This window comes from Cornus florida, unplaced genomic scaffold (assembly GCF_030987335.1).
Source record: "Cornus florida cultivar Cherokee Brave unplaced genomic scaffold, ASM3098733v1 CherokeeBrave_3.0.0_Hap2_Chr02, whole genome shotgun sequence".
Lineage (NCBI taxonomy): Eukaryota > Viridiplantae > Streptophyta > Magnoliopsida > Cornales > Cornaceae > Cornus > Cornus florida.
Window position 1 is genome coordinate 61,614,911 of NW_026775572.1, and position 16,511 is coordinate 61,631,421.

General features: G+C 31.7%; 1 protein-coding gene across 2 annotated transcripts; it reads right to left on the reverse strand.

Annotated features, from left to right (window-relative positions):
- Nucleotides 1–4,063: 4,063 nt before the first annotated feature.
- LOC132295129 (putative F-box protein At3g52320) lies at nt 4,064–14,962 on the reverse strand. Of its 2 annotated transcripts, XM_059793247.1 has the most exons (4): nt 14,653–14,962; nt 14,324–14,569; nt 6,483–6,642; nt 4,064–4,932 (listed from the first exon to the last, which is right to left on the reverse strand). In XM_059793247.1, the coding sequence occupies exon 4, from the start codon at nt 4,907–4,909 to the stop codon at nt 4,160–4,162; it is 750 nt and encodes a 249-aa protein (XP_059649230.1). In that variant the 5' UTR covers nt 4,910–4,932; nt 6,483–6,642; nt 14,324–14,569; nt 14,653–14,962; the 3' UTR covers nt 4,064–4,159. The 2 variants fall into 2 exon arrangements, with proteins under 2 accessions (XP_059649230.1, XP_059649229.1); XM_059793246.1 differs by lacking the exon at nt 6,483–6,642 and having other exon boundaries at nt 14,653–14,959.
- Between the last annotated feature and the right edge of the window lie 1,549 nt (nt 14,963–16,511).

Sequence of the window (16,511 nt, forward strand, 5' to 3'; positions counted from 1 at the left end):
TTAGGTGCGTACACAACAAAGATGAGAAGAAGTTTTGGAGCATCAGATTTTTAAACATCATCTTAGAAAGTGAATCAATAATTTCATATATGATTCTCTACATTTTCCACATAAGTCAGAAATCAATTACTTGCGGTAATTTTCAACTATGACAATTGCATAAAAAAAAAATTTTTTAAAAAAAAACCTTTTGTTGAATCTTTCGTATAGTTATTAGTACAAAAATACAATACAAATAACCCAACTGGTTTCTAGAAAAAAAATAACCTAAATAGTTTAATTACATCTGTCTCATCTTTAAAATAAGAAAATGAGAGATCAAATATTATTAAAGATAAAACATATAAAAATGCTAAAGAGGAGGATACCAACAAAAATAGACTACTATGACCCTCCCCATGTCTGTTTGGAGCTTGAGGGTCACAGTGGGCTTACACAAGGCCATTGAAACCTCGAAGCATTCATTTAACTGTTAAAAGACTTTTATATCCATCTAATCACATCTCAAAAGTTGTGAATAGGTCAACAATCTCTATTATCAAATGGTGCCTTTAGCCTACGGACCAAGATGCCACCCATCTAACAACAATATCAGAAATTTCCCTGTATCAAACATTGCCAAGGCCCCACATCCAAAACAAACCTCAAGACTTTCCAGAAGAGAAAATTTCCGCAGCTTAGAGAACTCAAGTATCTAATTTCTTAAAAGTGTTGCTAGAATTCTCTTGAGCTCCCAGTTGGCCCATCTTAATGAACTCCGTTATTGAACTTCCAAAAGCATCTCCACAAAATTTATTTTCAGGTTCACAAACATAGAAGCATATGCATTATAAAAATATATATATACTGGAGAATATTACCATAACACTAGGCTCTCATGTAGAGTAGCACAATGCCCATGATCTAGACCTAGAGGGGGAGGGGGTGAGTAGAACTTGAAAGCTAAGTTAACTAAGTGTAACTAATTTTCCTTTCAAAAAATTGTTTAACTTTGACTTAATTTGTTAGTTATTTGAAAATTAAATTACCACAATAACAATTAAACTCCTCATGCATCCAAACATAAAACAAATCAATCATGCAGAGTAATAAAGTAAATAGAACAATAGACACACAGAATTTTTATGTGGAACCCCCAAAGGGAAAAACCATGGGACATTTTCAATCAGATCAAACCAACTCTACAAGAAAGGAAATTCACAACTACGTTAAAAGTTCCAAAACCCTTAAAACCCTAGCTAACTCCTGACACAAACTGTAGTCAAACCCCCCACTCGAGTCTTCAGGACTTCAGTCCGATCCGTCAATCGATCTGCTTCTCTCCAAATTTGATCAGTGGTCTAATCATTTCAATCTGATCCGAATAAGGTATCTTCGCTTGTGTTGAACTTGTAAGCACAACAATGATAAATAGTCACTCACCATTCTGTTATGAATTTTGAATGAATGAAAAACAAACACTCGAGCAAGGGACTGCTAGAATACTCTCATATACACTAGATATATTACAGCTATATGATGCATGCACTCTTTCTTGCTTTATGCATCTCTAATTGCTTTTTTGAAAACTAGATGTATTTATAGATGGCATAGATACCTAGAAATATTAGGATTTTGAGAGTTTTAATCAGAAAAGGAAATTGGTTTTCCACAAAACTCAGCAGAGTGTCTATTGAATCTATTGATCGATACTGGTCTCCAATGAGATTTCGATTGACCATTTGATCGATTGACGTTCCCTACTCTTGATTACTTAAGTTTTTCAAACTTAGTAGTTTCTAATAATACATATGTACATATCAAAAAGGATTTAAGCAGAAGTGATGTGGATTATTAAAGAATCGAAGTCGATTTGCTTCATAAAAAGACGAATCAATGAACTTTCATGAAATGGTTTCACGGAATTAAGTAATCCTTCAGAATCAAACATTATTTACATGAAACCCTGATTGATGAATGTATATGAGTGTCAAATTGGTTGCCTGCGTATATGAGTGTCAACATTACCTTTATGCCCTTCAATTTTGATTCTTCCCTTGGACAAGAGGTTACTAACTTGACATTAATTAACATTCAAAATTCTAATTTAAAGCAAGAATAAAAATAAAGATTCAAGCCACATAATTTGTGAACCTAAATCCTATTGACCTAACAATACCAATGCTTAGATTGAACGAACACCTAGTTAGCCAAACTTGAATAATAAGTCAAAAAAGCCATACAGAAAACATTATGTAATGAAATCAAATTAAAGCAAACAGTGCAAAAAATCCAAACAAGAATGAATGAAATATAACATTAAAAACAAAAACAAAACAGGTTTTCAGCTACTTGTAATCTTCATATTAGTTTCATAATGATAAAGTTTGTCAACAAAGCAAGTGAAATCGTCCAGCCAGTAAAGAATATTTAACTCAAACCAATTCCGGATATTTCGTGTGCACATATGCATTAGCAACAACCAAATGTTGCAGCTAATCTCCACATCCAAACACTAGTATTCTATATGCTATACACATTAAAAGTAATACATGGCACAATTAGTCATCATGCATTTCTACCTAAATCTTTCAGTAATGATTTATGCTTTCAGAAAGTTGAAATACCTCTCAAAAGGGTGTAAATTAGAGAATTTGGGGGCATAATAGCTTATGAGTCATTCTCAGTTGCAATATCTTCTTAACATTGTGATCATAGACTAATAATTTTTAGCTGTGGACTATATGGTCCCTTTCAAATTGTAGCAACATTCTTAATTAAAATCAAGTGAAATTGAATTCAAGTATAATAGAGAACTAGTGATCTTATTTAAATTTCATCAATAACAAACAAAATCTAGACAAAACAGCAATACATTTAAGCCATTTTAACTATAATTCATTCTCAAAACCTTGTTAATACCCTATGCATCCCCTCAACTCATTCCTACGTAACCCCACACCTGAACAAGAAAAGCAAAAAAGAAAAAAGCGAACAACTCATTGTTCTCAACCCCTAACCAACATTGTAAAAAAAAAAGAAAAAGATTAAAATAAAACCAACAGACACCTGTGCTAGCAGCCTTGTTTTACTTTTAGACAATCATTGGCAAGCACAATGTCATTTTCACTCATGCTGAAGTAATTATTTACCACAAAAAAATCATATTGAGTAGAATCTGTTGAGACCTAATTAGTAAAGAAAACTAATAATAAATTTGATTTTATGGTTAATATAATTCAAAGGATTGACTTGTATGCACTCACTCAGGTACAGATTTATTCAAACACATGGATTAAAAGATTGATATTTCAGAAAGGGATAAAGTAACATAGATTCTAAATGCTCCTACATACACAACAAACCACCAACAATATGCATTATCCAACAATATAGTCTTTTGAAGTTAATGCATGTCAAGAAAAACAAGTCCACACACAAAATGACCACTTAAAAAGAAACGTTCTTGAAAGTAAGTTCTGGAAAATATATATATGTAAGTCCCGTAAGAAAGATTTAGGTATGTTTCCCATAATATCCCAATGCAAAGTAGTGATGAAATATAAGAAAAAGTGAACATAAGCTATCATCATTAAAAACTATAAAATACATTGAAGGGTTAAAGTGACTATAAATTGCAATCAAGCACATACTTACCTTGAACTGATGTTGAGCACAACCACATCATCTCCAACAATGGCTTCCTTAAGTGAAATGAAACTTGGAACATAAGCAATTGCTTCAAATTTTGATTTAACACCACGAATTGTAAGATATTTTAATTTTAGTCTTTCAGGATCACAACAAATCAGAGCACATTTTAGATGAAACATCAATACTGCCCCATTTTTGAGGTAATTTATTGGTTGATATATACCATAAGGCCACCTCCGATCAGGTTGATTATCAATAGAGAACATCTTTGTCCAAGATTCCTGAACACCATATTTCTTCATAACCCATATGTTAATGGGATCATAACTGGAGGCATCACATATGCATAGACAGCCTTCTAGCACTCCCATGGATGCATTATGCTTCATATTCAAACCATTAGGAGGCGATGGAAACATTTGCAATTGCTAGTTGTCAAAGCTAAAAGAAACTATATGCTTAGACAGCCTTCTAGCACTCCCACAGATCAACCAGTGCACACATCCCTCCAGATAAGTGGGAAATCTTATCTAATTAAATACAAAGGGAGCATCATCAATGCTTTTCCATGATCCTGCAGGAGTGTGTATGTAGGATCATGGACTGAAGCCAAAAAAAAACTAGGGGGATCACCAATCCACCGTTCAAACATTCTAATCACCTTGTACTGATTAGTCCCCGGACTGAAGCCAAACTCAAACTCAACAAAATAACGGATTTTCTCATTATCGGCTGCTTTAGCCACAGGAAGGTTTATACACTCACCCGTGATCGGATTACACACAACAACAGGTTCATTAGTCGATGGTTCAGACAAGCAAAGGAAACCATTGCAAGAATTCACAATTTTGAAATTTTGATCTCTTATGCAGCCCATTTGTGCATCACCCCCAAGCACCATTTGGGCATTGCGCATTGGCATCTTTAATTTGGTGTCAACCTCCATATGACGGTCACATCGAAAACAGGTATGGTTGTCACATGTGCAGTATCCAAGATTGAAATTGTGGCAGTCTTTAGGCTCAACCAAATAGATTGAATCCAAGGTCCGAAGCAGAGCACAGGGCTCTGCCTGTGCATACTGCAGCTTGGCGAATTGAGGGTCGGAAATTATAGAGCGCCAAGTTTTGCAAACGCACCTGCAAACTAGAATACTCCTTACAGAGAGCTTTAGTAGAATATCGTCGATGATGGGCCTCGGAAGATCTGTGAATGAATAGTCATACTTGTCTCCTTCTTTGTTGCCTTTTTGGGTTGAATTTCTTCTCCTTTTCATGGTCACTGTGTTCTATGATGAATCTGTGAAATAGATTTGGAGGTCAGTGACAGAGAATATAAAAACCTAAATAATTACCAATTCAGTATAATTTAAGGGAACAAAAAGCTACCAACAACAAAATAATTACTCTGATATATATATATTTAAGGAAAAGGCTGGTGCCATCCACGTGATGACTATTTTGTAATTTATTGAATTTTTTTTTATATATATATTTTAATTATTTTATAAGAATTATTTTATTTTATTTAAATATATCCGTCTAAATAAAAAAAATTTATTAAAAAATTCATAATAAATAGATAAATACAGAGGTTATATGTGATATAGTTCTCTTTTTATATTATTTAATAATTTTTTTATATTTAAAAATAAATCCTAAAATACTGAAACCCGTTTATATATTATTTATATGTATTATTATATTATTATATATTTTCTTTAAATATATTCTTGTCTAATGTGATAAAGTTTTATAGAAAATAAAATAGGTAATTTGTGGTAGAGTTTTATAAAAATTATTATTTTTCTTTAAATACATAATTATCCTTGTCTAATTAGATTTTCTTTTATTAAAAAACTCATAATAAATAGATAAATACAGGTTATATGTGGTAGAGTTTTAAAAAAAAAAAAAAAATAGTTAATTTGTGGTAGAATTTAGATAATTTGTGTTACTGTTTTATATAAACTCTTTTAGTATATCCTTGTCTAATGTGATAAAGTTTTATTGAAAATAAAATAGGGAATTTGTGGTACAATTTTATAGAAATTATTTATTTTCTTTAAATATATATATCCTTATCTAATTAGATTTTCTTTTATTAAAAAAATTCATAATAAAAGATAATTTGTGGTAGAGTTTTAAAGAAATTATTTTATTTTAATTGGTAACTTACAGGATTTATTTTAATTGATTTTAATTGGTAATTTATTTAATGATATCTAGAAATGATTTGAAAGATTGAATTTCAATAAAACAATTACCCATTTAATTTTAATTGGTAATTTAGTATAATAAGATTTATTTTAATTGGTAACTTAGAGTATTTATTTTATTTGGTAACTTATTTTATTATTTGGTACTTGTGTCTGTATGTCGAAACCAGAAGGATGGTGATAAAAAAATACTAACTGTGTCACCCATTTTGTTTGTTTTAAATTACAAGAAAAGGTAAGTTCCCACTACACCATATATATTTTTTTATTATTAATATTACCGAAGGATAAATTGAAAATCACTGTTCACATCGAGCAAGGTAGGTTCAAAAGAACCCTTTTCTTCTACCTCCTTAAGCTTTGGAAGTTACTAAATTCTAAACTGAAATTCAGACTGCCCAAAATGTGACAACAATTTCATAAATAGTGGACTTTTATTTTGGATATCCCACATATTGGATGTGTTTCAACATTGGACAGTTAAGCCTACCCTATATCTATTGGGAAACATGCAAGTTTTAAAAACTTTTTGAGGGATTTTCATACATAGATCTTGATTTATCACATAGAGACAAATTTTATGCAAAAATAAAATATGATGTATCATTCAATTAATAAATTGAATACTTACATAAAGGTTTGAGTAAACTTTAGATCTCTCCTCTAAAGTGAATGTTTTCACTTATTGTAGATCCCTTTTGTTAGATGTGTTCTCCTTGAATCTCTATCTTCTTGGTAATGGTTTGACTTTTAAGAATCACTCATAAGCCTCCGTGAATGACCTTGGAAAACTAGGTTTGTGGGAGCATCCATTAGATGAGAACATTAACCCTAATTTTCTATAGAGAGAAAATATATTACTTTTTCTTTCTTCCAAAAAATCACCCCTAAAATATACATAGACCATGTATATATAGGCAATATAAAGATAAGGAAAATGAAACATTAAATCCTTCTCAATCTCTAATTCACATATCTCAAATCTAATAGGATTCCAATATCAAGTTGGGCTATGAGTGAGAATCCTTTGGGCTTATTATTTTATTGGCTACAATAAATTAATAATTGGCCCGATCCATGGACCCAATTCAATTAATTCATAAATTAATTTCTACTCCACTAAAAGAAATTAATTGAACTCCAATTAAATAATAAATAACCTACTAAGTCAATGCTATACTTTGACCCCTCTATGCATAATTAGTTATTGGATAAATAACATCAATCCGACTACTTAATTAATATATTTATTTTGGTACCTTTGATTATTTCCGACTTGATCACAATAAAATATTTGTTCGACAAAAATAATAATTTAAATAAATAAATATATAATAAATCATTTTGTCTAAAAATAAATGAAGGCCTTCGAATTTACTTTGTGATCAATCATAATCAATACAAAATAAATACAAGTAGCAATAATGCAAATATTGAAAATATAACCCTTTAACTATTAATTACATAATTACCAAAAGTGCCGGTCTAAGGATTCCGAAGATTCCGCCGAACAAATCAAAGTAATTACTAATTAATAAAAGAGTCTATACTTCTCTCATACTTAAGAGTCAAATGCCATAACAGTGATAGAGAGCAATTGCATACGACGGCTATCGTAATATATTTCAACCTAGCACGGATCCAGTTCAAGTCTTAACTAATTATGAGTCCATCCATAATTACCAACTATGAACCATTCATGATTACTATTTATATATTCATGTATTGATCGCCATCACATACATATATGTAAATATCTCTTGTAATCAAATGGACACTATCAATTCTATAATGAATCGAAACATAATATATTGAATTCACCAATTGTATGAAACATAAATATTTCAGATACGTCAGGAACATATGTCACTTTAATCCAAACAGGAATTTGCCATGTCAGGGCATATAAATCCCAACAACTCTCACTTGCCCTCATAGCCAATTCGGATTGCATCTAACTCCATTAATAGAGGTGTTACGATCAAAACTATTGATCATAACACCTCTGTTAACGGATCAACAAAGTTGTGTTCCAACGCAATGTTATAGCCACGAGTACATTTTCTTGCCGGACAATATCACGTAGAACATGATACTTTCCTCTCAGTGTACCTTGTTCCTCTATGGAACCTTGGGTCATTGGTTTGGACTACTTTTACACTATTGTCGCAATATAGCTCGATAGGCAGACTAGTATGCTCCACAACTTCTAAATCAGTGAGATCAAACCAAAAGGCTTCCTTTTTTGCCTTTAAGGCTGCAATGTACTCCACCTTCAAGTTTGAGTCAGCAGTTGAAATCTGCTTAACAATCTACTAATTGATTTCCCTTCCATTGAGTGAACATACACCAAGTCATGGACCTTATATAACTGATTTAAAATCAAAACTATCATACCTGACTGGAACCACATCATCACATCCATAAATGAGTATGAGATCATTGGTTCTCCTAAGGTACTTTATGATATTTTTCACAACAGACCAGTTATCAAGTCTGAGTTCGAACTGATATCTACTGACTATCCCTACCATATAGCGAATGTCCTTTTTGATATAGACCATAGCATATATGAGACTCCCATATGCCAAAGCATATACTTCCAGTCTCATTTGCTCAATCTCCTCAGCTAATCTTGGAAAACTACTTACTAGAGAGTAATCCATGTCAGTTAAGCAAGAACTCATTCTTTGAGTTTTGCATACCAAACTTGGTCAAAACTTTATCAATGTAGGATTATTAAGATAAGCCTATTATCCTTTTAATCTGATCTTACAAGAGCTTGATCCTAGGAATATAGCTTACATTTTTAAAATCCTTCATTACAAAGTAATTGAACAACTACCTCTTTACTGATGACGAAACTTCCTCATCATTATAAATGAATAAAATGTCATCAATATATAAAATTAGAAAAATAATGACATTCCCTTGTACACTCATGATTTATTTACTAAGAAATCTTCTGGTATCCTTTCGTAGATTAACTTGCCTTCCATAGGTATCACCTACTAGAAAGTTCTACAAGATCCCAGATTTTATTAGAATACATAGATTCTAACTCTGATTTCATAGCAACTTGCCAAAACGATCTATATCCATATCGGTTCACGCTTCCGTGTAGCTTACTGGGTCCAACTCATGTTTAACAGGGATGTCCATAAAGGTCTCACCTAAAAACATGATTCTGTCTGATTGGATGATAATCCTCCCACTACATCAATGTACCGATGCAGGAATCTGTGTACTAAATGATGCCGACGCATCATTAGGGAATTCATATATAATTCTTAATCTCTATAATAAGTGTGTTCATATGTGGTACAACTGGTACTAATACCATATTCTCTAACATTATGTTACTAGGTATGTGATTCATAATATGATTCTCCTATAGATAAACAGTGAGTGTAAACAATCAACTTTTATCATTGAGATCATAAAATAATCCATCCTAGTGCCTTTAGAGTAGCTTTCAAATCTATCATGCATATGATCTGCTCCCAACTTACTTGTCCATATCAAGCGCACATGTGCAAGACTACCCCATATGTGCATGTGATTCAAACTAAGATTTAGTCAAAAGCACAACTCATAAGTTATCCTTAAGACAGACTAAGATGCAATGCAATTCATAATGTGCATCAATATCGTTAAAGGTAAACTCTAAAATAAAAGAGATAATGTAGCATAACCTATCATAGATCTAACCATGTTAAGCGGAATCCTGTTATTCCTATTTGACATCTCAATCCATTAAGCGTCAATTGCGAAAAAAATTGGTACACAACACCCTCATTGACCATATAGTCTTTGCACTATTCCAAGAAATACTTATATCTACAATTAGATCGAAGTGTTTTGATAAGTTTACCTAATCTGTGCTCCACATCAGTCTTGACACTTTCGGAATATACCAAAAATTTAAGACTTGTGTTGCATCAGGTAAATTTATCCAAAACGTGAGTAATCTTGCTTGGATGTTCATAAGACCACACGTGTCAGTGTGTACCGACTCCAATTGTTCTTTATGTCTATTTCATTTGGCTGATTGAAGCCCTTAGGGGTATCTATCATTCAATACAGGATTCACAAGTTGGTTTAGGCTCCCCTACCTCACTAGGTTATAAACCTTCTTTGACCAATCTTTGAATCTCATTTTAACTGATCATAACCCAAAAATAGACACTAAAAATACAATGAGTCAGGAATAACAAATTTTCTCTTAACATTCATTCTAGAAGATGCAACATTAGTTTCTACATCCTGCAACTATTAAGAGCTTGTGGTTATAGTATATTGACCATCTTTCAATGCACCAGAAGCAATCGCACATCTAATCAATTCCTTAAAAAAAGGTGGTACTTTTTTGACTTCCTTATATGGTTAGGAACTTTGGTTAAATCTAGAGGGAACAATAATCTTTTTCCCTAAATCACACACTTTTTGTAAAACTGAATGAAAGTGTTTTAAAATTGTATAGGTGAGTGTTGAAATCTTTCTGCGACCACACGATTCCTTTCATTATGAACTAAAGTAAGCAAGAATATGTCAACTTGTTCATAAACACTTACATCTATAGAGTCTTTCAACCCTAATGACCTAAGCTCCCCCCACAACTTCAAAAAAACAGGGCTGGACATCCTGAAGAGTTTCAAAACATCTACTTCTATGCCCGTGCAAGATCTCCATTATATATGCTTTCCCGGTTAAAAGAGAATCCCTACAAGGTTGTTTATGGTAATGTTTCATATAATAATCTAACATACATGCCATTATGATGACACATTCATTCTCGTCGTCATCATCATCATACAACTCAATTATTGTCCTAATATCCATCAATATAATACAAAATGTAATAAACAACATAAATTACAATCATCGCAAGCCAAATACTAAAGTTTAAATAAAAGCAAGACAACAAATAAAATAATCCCAAGCCAAATATTGATATTGTCATTAAAATCAAATCAAATAACATAAATACTATAGCATTTTTCAGCTGTATCCTGTGATCTATGAAATGTGCTGTCGGAAGTTAGCACCCCCTTGCCTGGACTTTTTTTATATACCAAGAAGCTGTGACATGTGTACTTAATATAACAATCATCCAAAGTCATACAAAACCAAATAAAAGCAACACACCAAATAAAGTATACTTAATAATACAATCATCCAAAGTCATAATAAAAGCAACATACCAAATCAAATTCCATTGATCCAACCAACCCTCTTATCATCAGGAAGGTCATTCAGAAAGAAATCCCTCCACACTTCATCATTACGTAACATCTGGGTGACCTTAGCATATTGTTTCATATCAACGCCCTCCAACTTATTCAAAATACTACAACATAACTTAAAATCACCTTTTGTCTTTTTCAGAGAATTTACTTTAACCTGACATTCTTCATGGACTGTTTTCATATTAAATGATGAAGCTTCTTTTATGGCCCTTTCAATTCGATCACATTTCTCTCTAGCAATGTCTTTCATTTCACGCATGACATCGCTCATTGTGGAGACAAAACTCTCTTTCTTTGGTTTCTTACCACAAGGTTCAAGAGAGGGACTGAACTCATGACCGCCTAACTCAGCTAAATCATCAATTTCAAATGAGCTACGTATGGCTGCATGGTGTGCGGGGGCTTGGTTGATAATGGGTGGATTAGTCGAAGTACGGACATGTGCACCTATAGTGTGTGTGCCTCCAAATATGGTGGATTGCTTGTCAACTGCTTCAATCCCTTCTTTCGAAACCTACCATAATGGGCATTCACCTACAAATTATTAAACTAATATTAATATTAAGTTAAGTATACATTTCTCAAATGAACATACATTTATTTGAATAACTAACCTTCATCAATCTAGGCTATCTTTCTGTTTCAACAATAACTATGTCCGTCTCAGCATTGTATCCTACTCCTGTTTCTGCTAACAAATTGACAAAGGCTTTGTACTCTACCCTCACGTGGTTGAATTTGCTCCTAAGTTGTTTCAGTTCATACTTCTTCCCTATACGGACCCTCATGCCTTTTATTATATTCTTCCAACCAGCTAGAGAAAAAGTTCCGCTACTTCGATTACCAAGCTTCACTTCTTCCTCCATACAGATGATGAAAGCTTGGAGCTAAGAATCATCCCATACTAGTTTTCCATCATCGGTATTGTCTGTAAGGTCCTCTATTTCTTCTCCAACCACATTCTCACCATTCATATCCATCTAATTACATAGTTTTAATAAGAATGGGTTAAAAGGGTCATTAACAATAGTGGTCCCATAAATTATGCATGTTCAGTGACATTCTTCAAATAATCTTTTTTAAACTATCATACATGGTAATTGCAACATGGTCTTATGTTAACAGTAAAATACAAAGTAAAATAAAAATATTTTGTCTTTGTCCTATGTTAATAATCTATCTGGCAATATTTTTCATCTTGTTTCATAGGTTCTTCCCGAACTTGGTATATCACTTCTTGGATATTTCAAAAACCAGACAGATGGTTAACTTCAAAAACCAAAAAATGGTTGACTATTTGTTTTAATTTCTGTATGAAATTTCTAACTCCATTAAAATTCTATTTTGTAGTTGTATATATTTGATCGAGTAATTATAAGTCCTGGGTTTCAAGGAATTTAAAATCATGCTCTAACACTGAAAGGGTGTATGTAATTTCTAATTCCATTAAATTTCTATTTTTATAGTTGTATATATTTGATTGAGTAATTATAAGGGTTTCAAGGAATTAAAAATAATAGTATTTTTGTTTTCTGTTTTTTTTTTTTTTTTTTAAATGTTAAGCAAACACACATTGACCACAAAATTTTGTTTACATTCTCATAAACTTGTAGTTGTATCTCACAATTTGGGCAACGTGTACTTCTAAGCAACACACACTCATGCTTTTGATCGTCTCTTGTTTTTTGGGTACAAATCTGAAAAAAAAATTTCAGCTTCCACATTTTGTAATTCAAATTAATCGTGAATATATTCCACACTTAAGATATAAAACAAATATTTTTTATACTAAGAGCAACAAGTACCAAGAGCAACAAATAGGGTCACACAAAAACCACACTGCAGACCCAAAATAGAAAGGAAAATACGAACTTATCCCATCTACTAGATTACTACACATCACCTGAACCAATTTTCTAATAAATCTAAATATCATCACTAAATTTTTTAGTGTAATTACTTGTTTGCATAAGAACAAAAGCTTAACTAAAAGATACTCTCCAAACCTTACTTTCAATCAAAATTGAATAGTATCAGAAAAGCACAAATGTAGAAAATTATTGGAAGTCACAACTTTACCAATTCATATGTAAGATTTTCTGTTCAGTAGTTTCAATAATTCATGCATTAAAAACAGACCGCAAGGCAGTGATTTATTAGGTTCACCAATGGACACTTTGTTACAACTACCTCGTGAGCTGATACCAATCTATTGTTAAAAGAGTTTTATTAAAGAGAGGTTTATCGTAAGGATAACATTGTTTTAAAAGTTTAAAATATTAATTTCATTATGGCTTCACTTATCTAAACAAACATTATTAAGCCTATTTAAAAATCCTTTGAATATGAAAAAAAAAAAAAAAAAAAAAAAAAAGCCTAATAATAATAATAATAATAATTTCCCACTTTTTTTAATTTCACGACACATTAAAATTCCTCAAAATTTAACACCCATATTAACAAATCTCCAATCAAGCCCTACATGGAATTGTATCCTGAAAGAAAATGTAATCCAACCATGTGCCCAATAAGATCATAAAATGAATCTTTTGGATGAGTAAATTGAAATTATTAATGTTGCAAACGTAGAAAATGCCTCAAAACATTCATCTCTATAAGAACGGTTTTGGACAGAGTGCGTTTACTTCTTAACAGACAAACAAATACATAAATAAATCAAGCTCAAAATAAATAAATAAATATATATATATATACACACACAGATCTATAATGAAATTAGAAAAGAAAAAACAGAAGATTTATAGATTATAGACATGACATGTGCCAGTATGTAAAGGGCCTGAAAAATCAGCAGAATTGGGTCAGATTCAGGCGAGTGATACAGGTTTGCAATATGTAATTGACTGGTTCGTGGATTGTCGAGAACCACTCAAGAAGCTGAGACTTGCTTTGCTTTTTCAAAAAACAAGCACAGAAAATTGAAACAACAAATTGAGAGAATCCAACCTTTTTGGTTAATCGACGTACATCCGACTTCTATTTTTTCGATTCTATAAAAATCAGTAAGTTCTACCAAGTTTGTTACTGTAATTTTTTTTTTTTTTTTTTAACTTTTTCAGATAAGTTCTAAGGCTTATTAAACTTCTATTTTGTACATCTCCTAAATTTAAATTGAAATTCTGAAATTATAGTTAATATAGTCTGTAAACAAGATTTTCTATATAGGATTGAAACAAAATTAACTAAAATTTTAAAAACATACCCGAGATGAGAGAGATGAGGAAATGGAGATAGAGAGCTTGGGGAGAAGAAGACTGGAGCTTTTCTTGCCAAACCGTCGCCGGAGAAGAAGACTGGAGCTAGCTAGAAATTGCAAACGGCTGCCGGTGTTTCTCGTTGGCGTAAATCGGCCGAAAAAGTAGAGAAGAGAATCCGAGAGTTGAGAGAGACGCGATAAAGAGAGAGCTCTTCAGATCTTGAAGTTCCAGTCGTCGATTTGAAGCCCAATCTTCACACACCGTCGAAATTTTAAAGACAGAAGAAGGATTAAAGTATGTTACACATGAAATACGAAGATCCAGAGGAGCTCACCATGAATTTGGGTCGTCGATTTGTAGAAGACGTCAGCCGTACTGGAGTCGCCGTGAATCACCTCAGCTGCGCGAGAACCCTAGCCCTAGAACATGTTCAGTATTTCTCTTTATACATGTTCTCAACTCAGAACAAGTGGGAGCATTTGTTGCACCCGCTACAGTTAATTTTTGGCCCGAAAGATTTTTGGAACAAGCCAGAACTCCAAATTGGTGTTCTAACTTTTGGTCCATTTTTAGAAAATGTTCTTGCAGTTGAAATCAACACGGCCGGTCTAAACATGTTTGGTTCTCAAAAATAAGTTGCTGTAACGAGTCTAGAACATTACAAAACACAAACGGGCCCAAATTGACCGGCACAATTATTTTATTCTTTGAACTAAAAGATAATTTTAGCATAAAGTGCAAAATATTCTCTTTCTAAATTCGCAAATAACCTTAACTATATTTTGTGCATAAAATTCTTTAAACTATCACGTTTAGTTACCAAATACTTTATTGTCTTACCTATTTTTCATTAAATGACCATAATACTCTTTCTTATTTAAAAACATTTGATATATTTTTCTTATTAAAATAAATTATGAAAAAAATTCATACTAATTTGATAAAATATTCTCCATTAAATTTGCATAAATTTGCCTTTAATTTTTAAATTAATTATTTAAATAAAAATCTTAAATAAAAAATTTTGAAACAATTTAAGTAATTTCTTAATTTTCATGAATATATTGCATTAAAAAGTATATTTTTTATTTACGTAATTTATTAATTTTTCATTAATATTGTTTGAAAAATAAGATATTTTTTTATACTAAATTTTTTTCAAGTGAGTATAATAAGTTCTATTATAATAAGTTAATTATTTTAGAAAATGATAGCTACAAGTTTATTTAATTTTTTTATTTTTATAATCAATTGATACTAATTATAAAATTAAGTTAAATTATATAATTAATACGTAGTATTTAAATAAGAGAAAATATAATAAAAAACAATTTAATAAGAAATGACAAATTTAAAAACAAAAGGTACAATAGTCTTTTGTGATGGATTTGTCATTAATTGCAACAAATCAATAATTTAGGGAGGCAATCTTTAGTTCAAGGGGTTAGTTACAAAAAGCCAATTGTTTAGGGCGAGTTTTCTGCACTTTACCCATAATTTTATTATTCTTATTATTTAAGATTAATTACACTCACACTTTTTTAAGTTTACTTATTAACAATCAGATGAAATTTAATCTTTTTTTTTACAATAACATCCCTTCAAGTTTAATAAGTTTACAAAAACACCCTTGACAATAACCTCCCACATCTGATATAGGGAATTGACATAATAATCCTTTGACATTTAAAGTCATATTATTGAACCAAATAACCCTCACCTGCTCCCCCTCTCTTCACTAAACAACTGTCCACCCTCTCTTTGTATCTCCACCTCTACCACCGTAGCCATCAGCACCACCATCACAGTCCAGCAACACAAAACAAATATTTATATCATATATATATATGTGTGTGTATGCATATGTCGTACATATACATATATAGATATAAACAAATTTCACACTGAATACCACCGACAACCTCCACCGCCATCCACCATCGCCACCTCCACCACTGCCTGTCCCTTCTGTAATCTTCATGTTTCAATATCGCATTTCTAGTCTTAAAAGCAAAAAAAAAAATTACTTAGTTCAAATTCCGTTTAAAATTTGAACTAATTTGTCTTTAATTTCATTTTCAATTTCAAGCACGAGTGAGAAAAGGAAAGTCTAGGATGGTTGTGTAGATCATTGAAAGGGAGAAAAGAAATAGGTTATAGCTGGAATTCCATTAAGGACACCGTTGAAGCCTA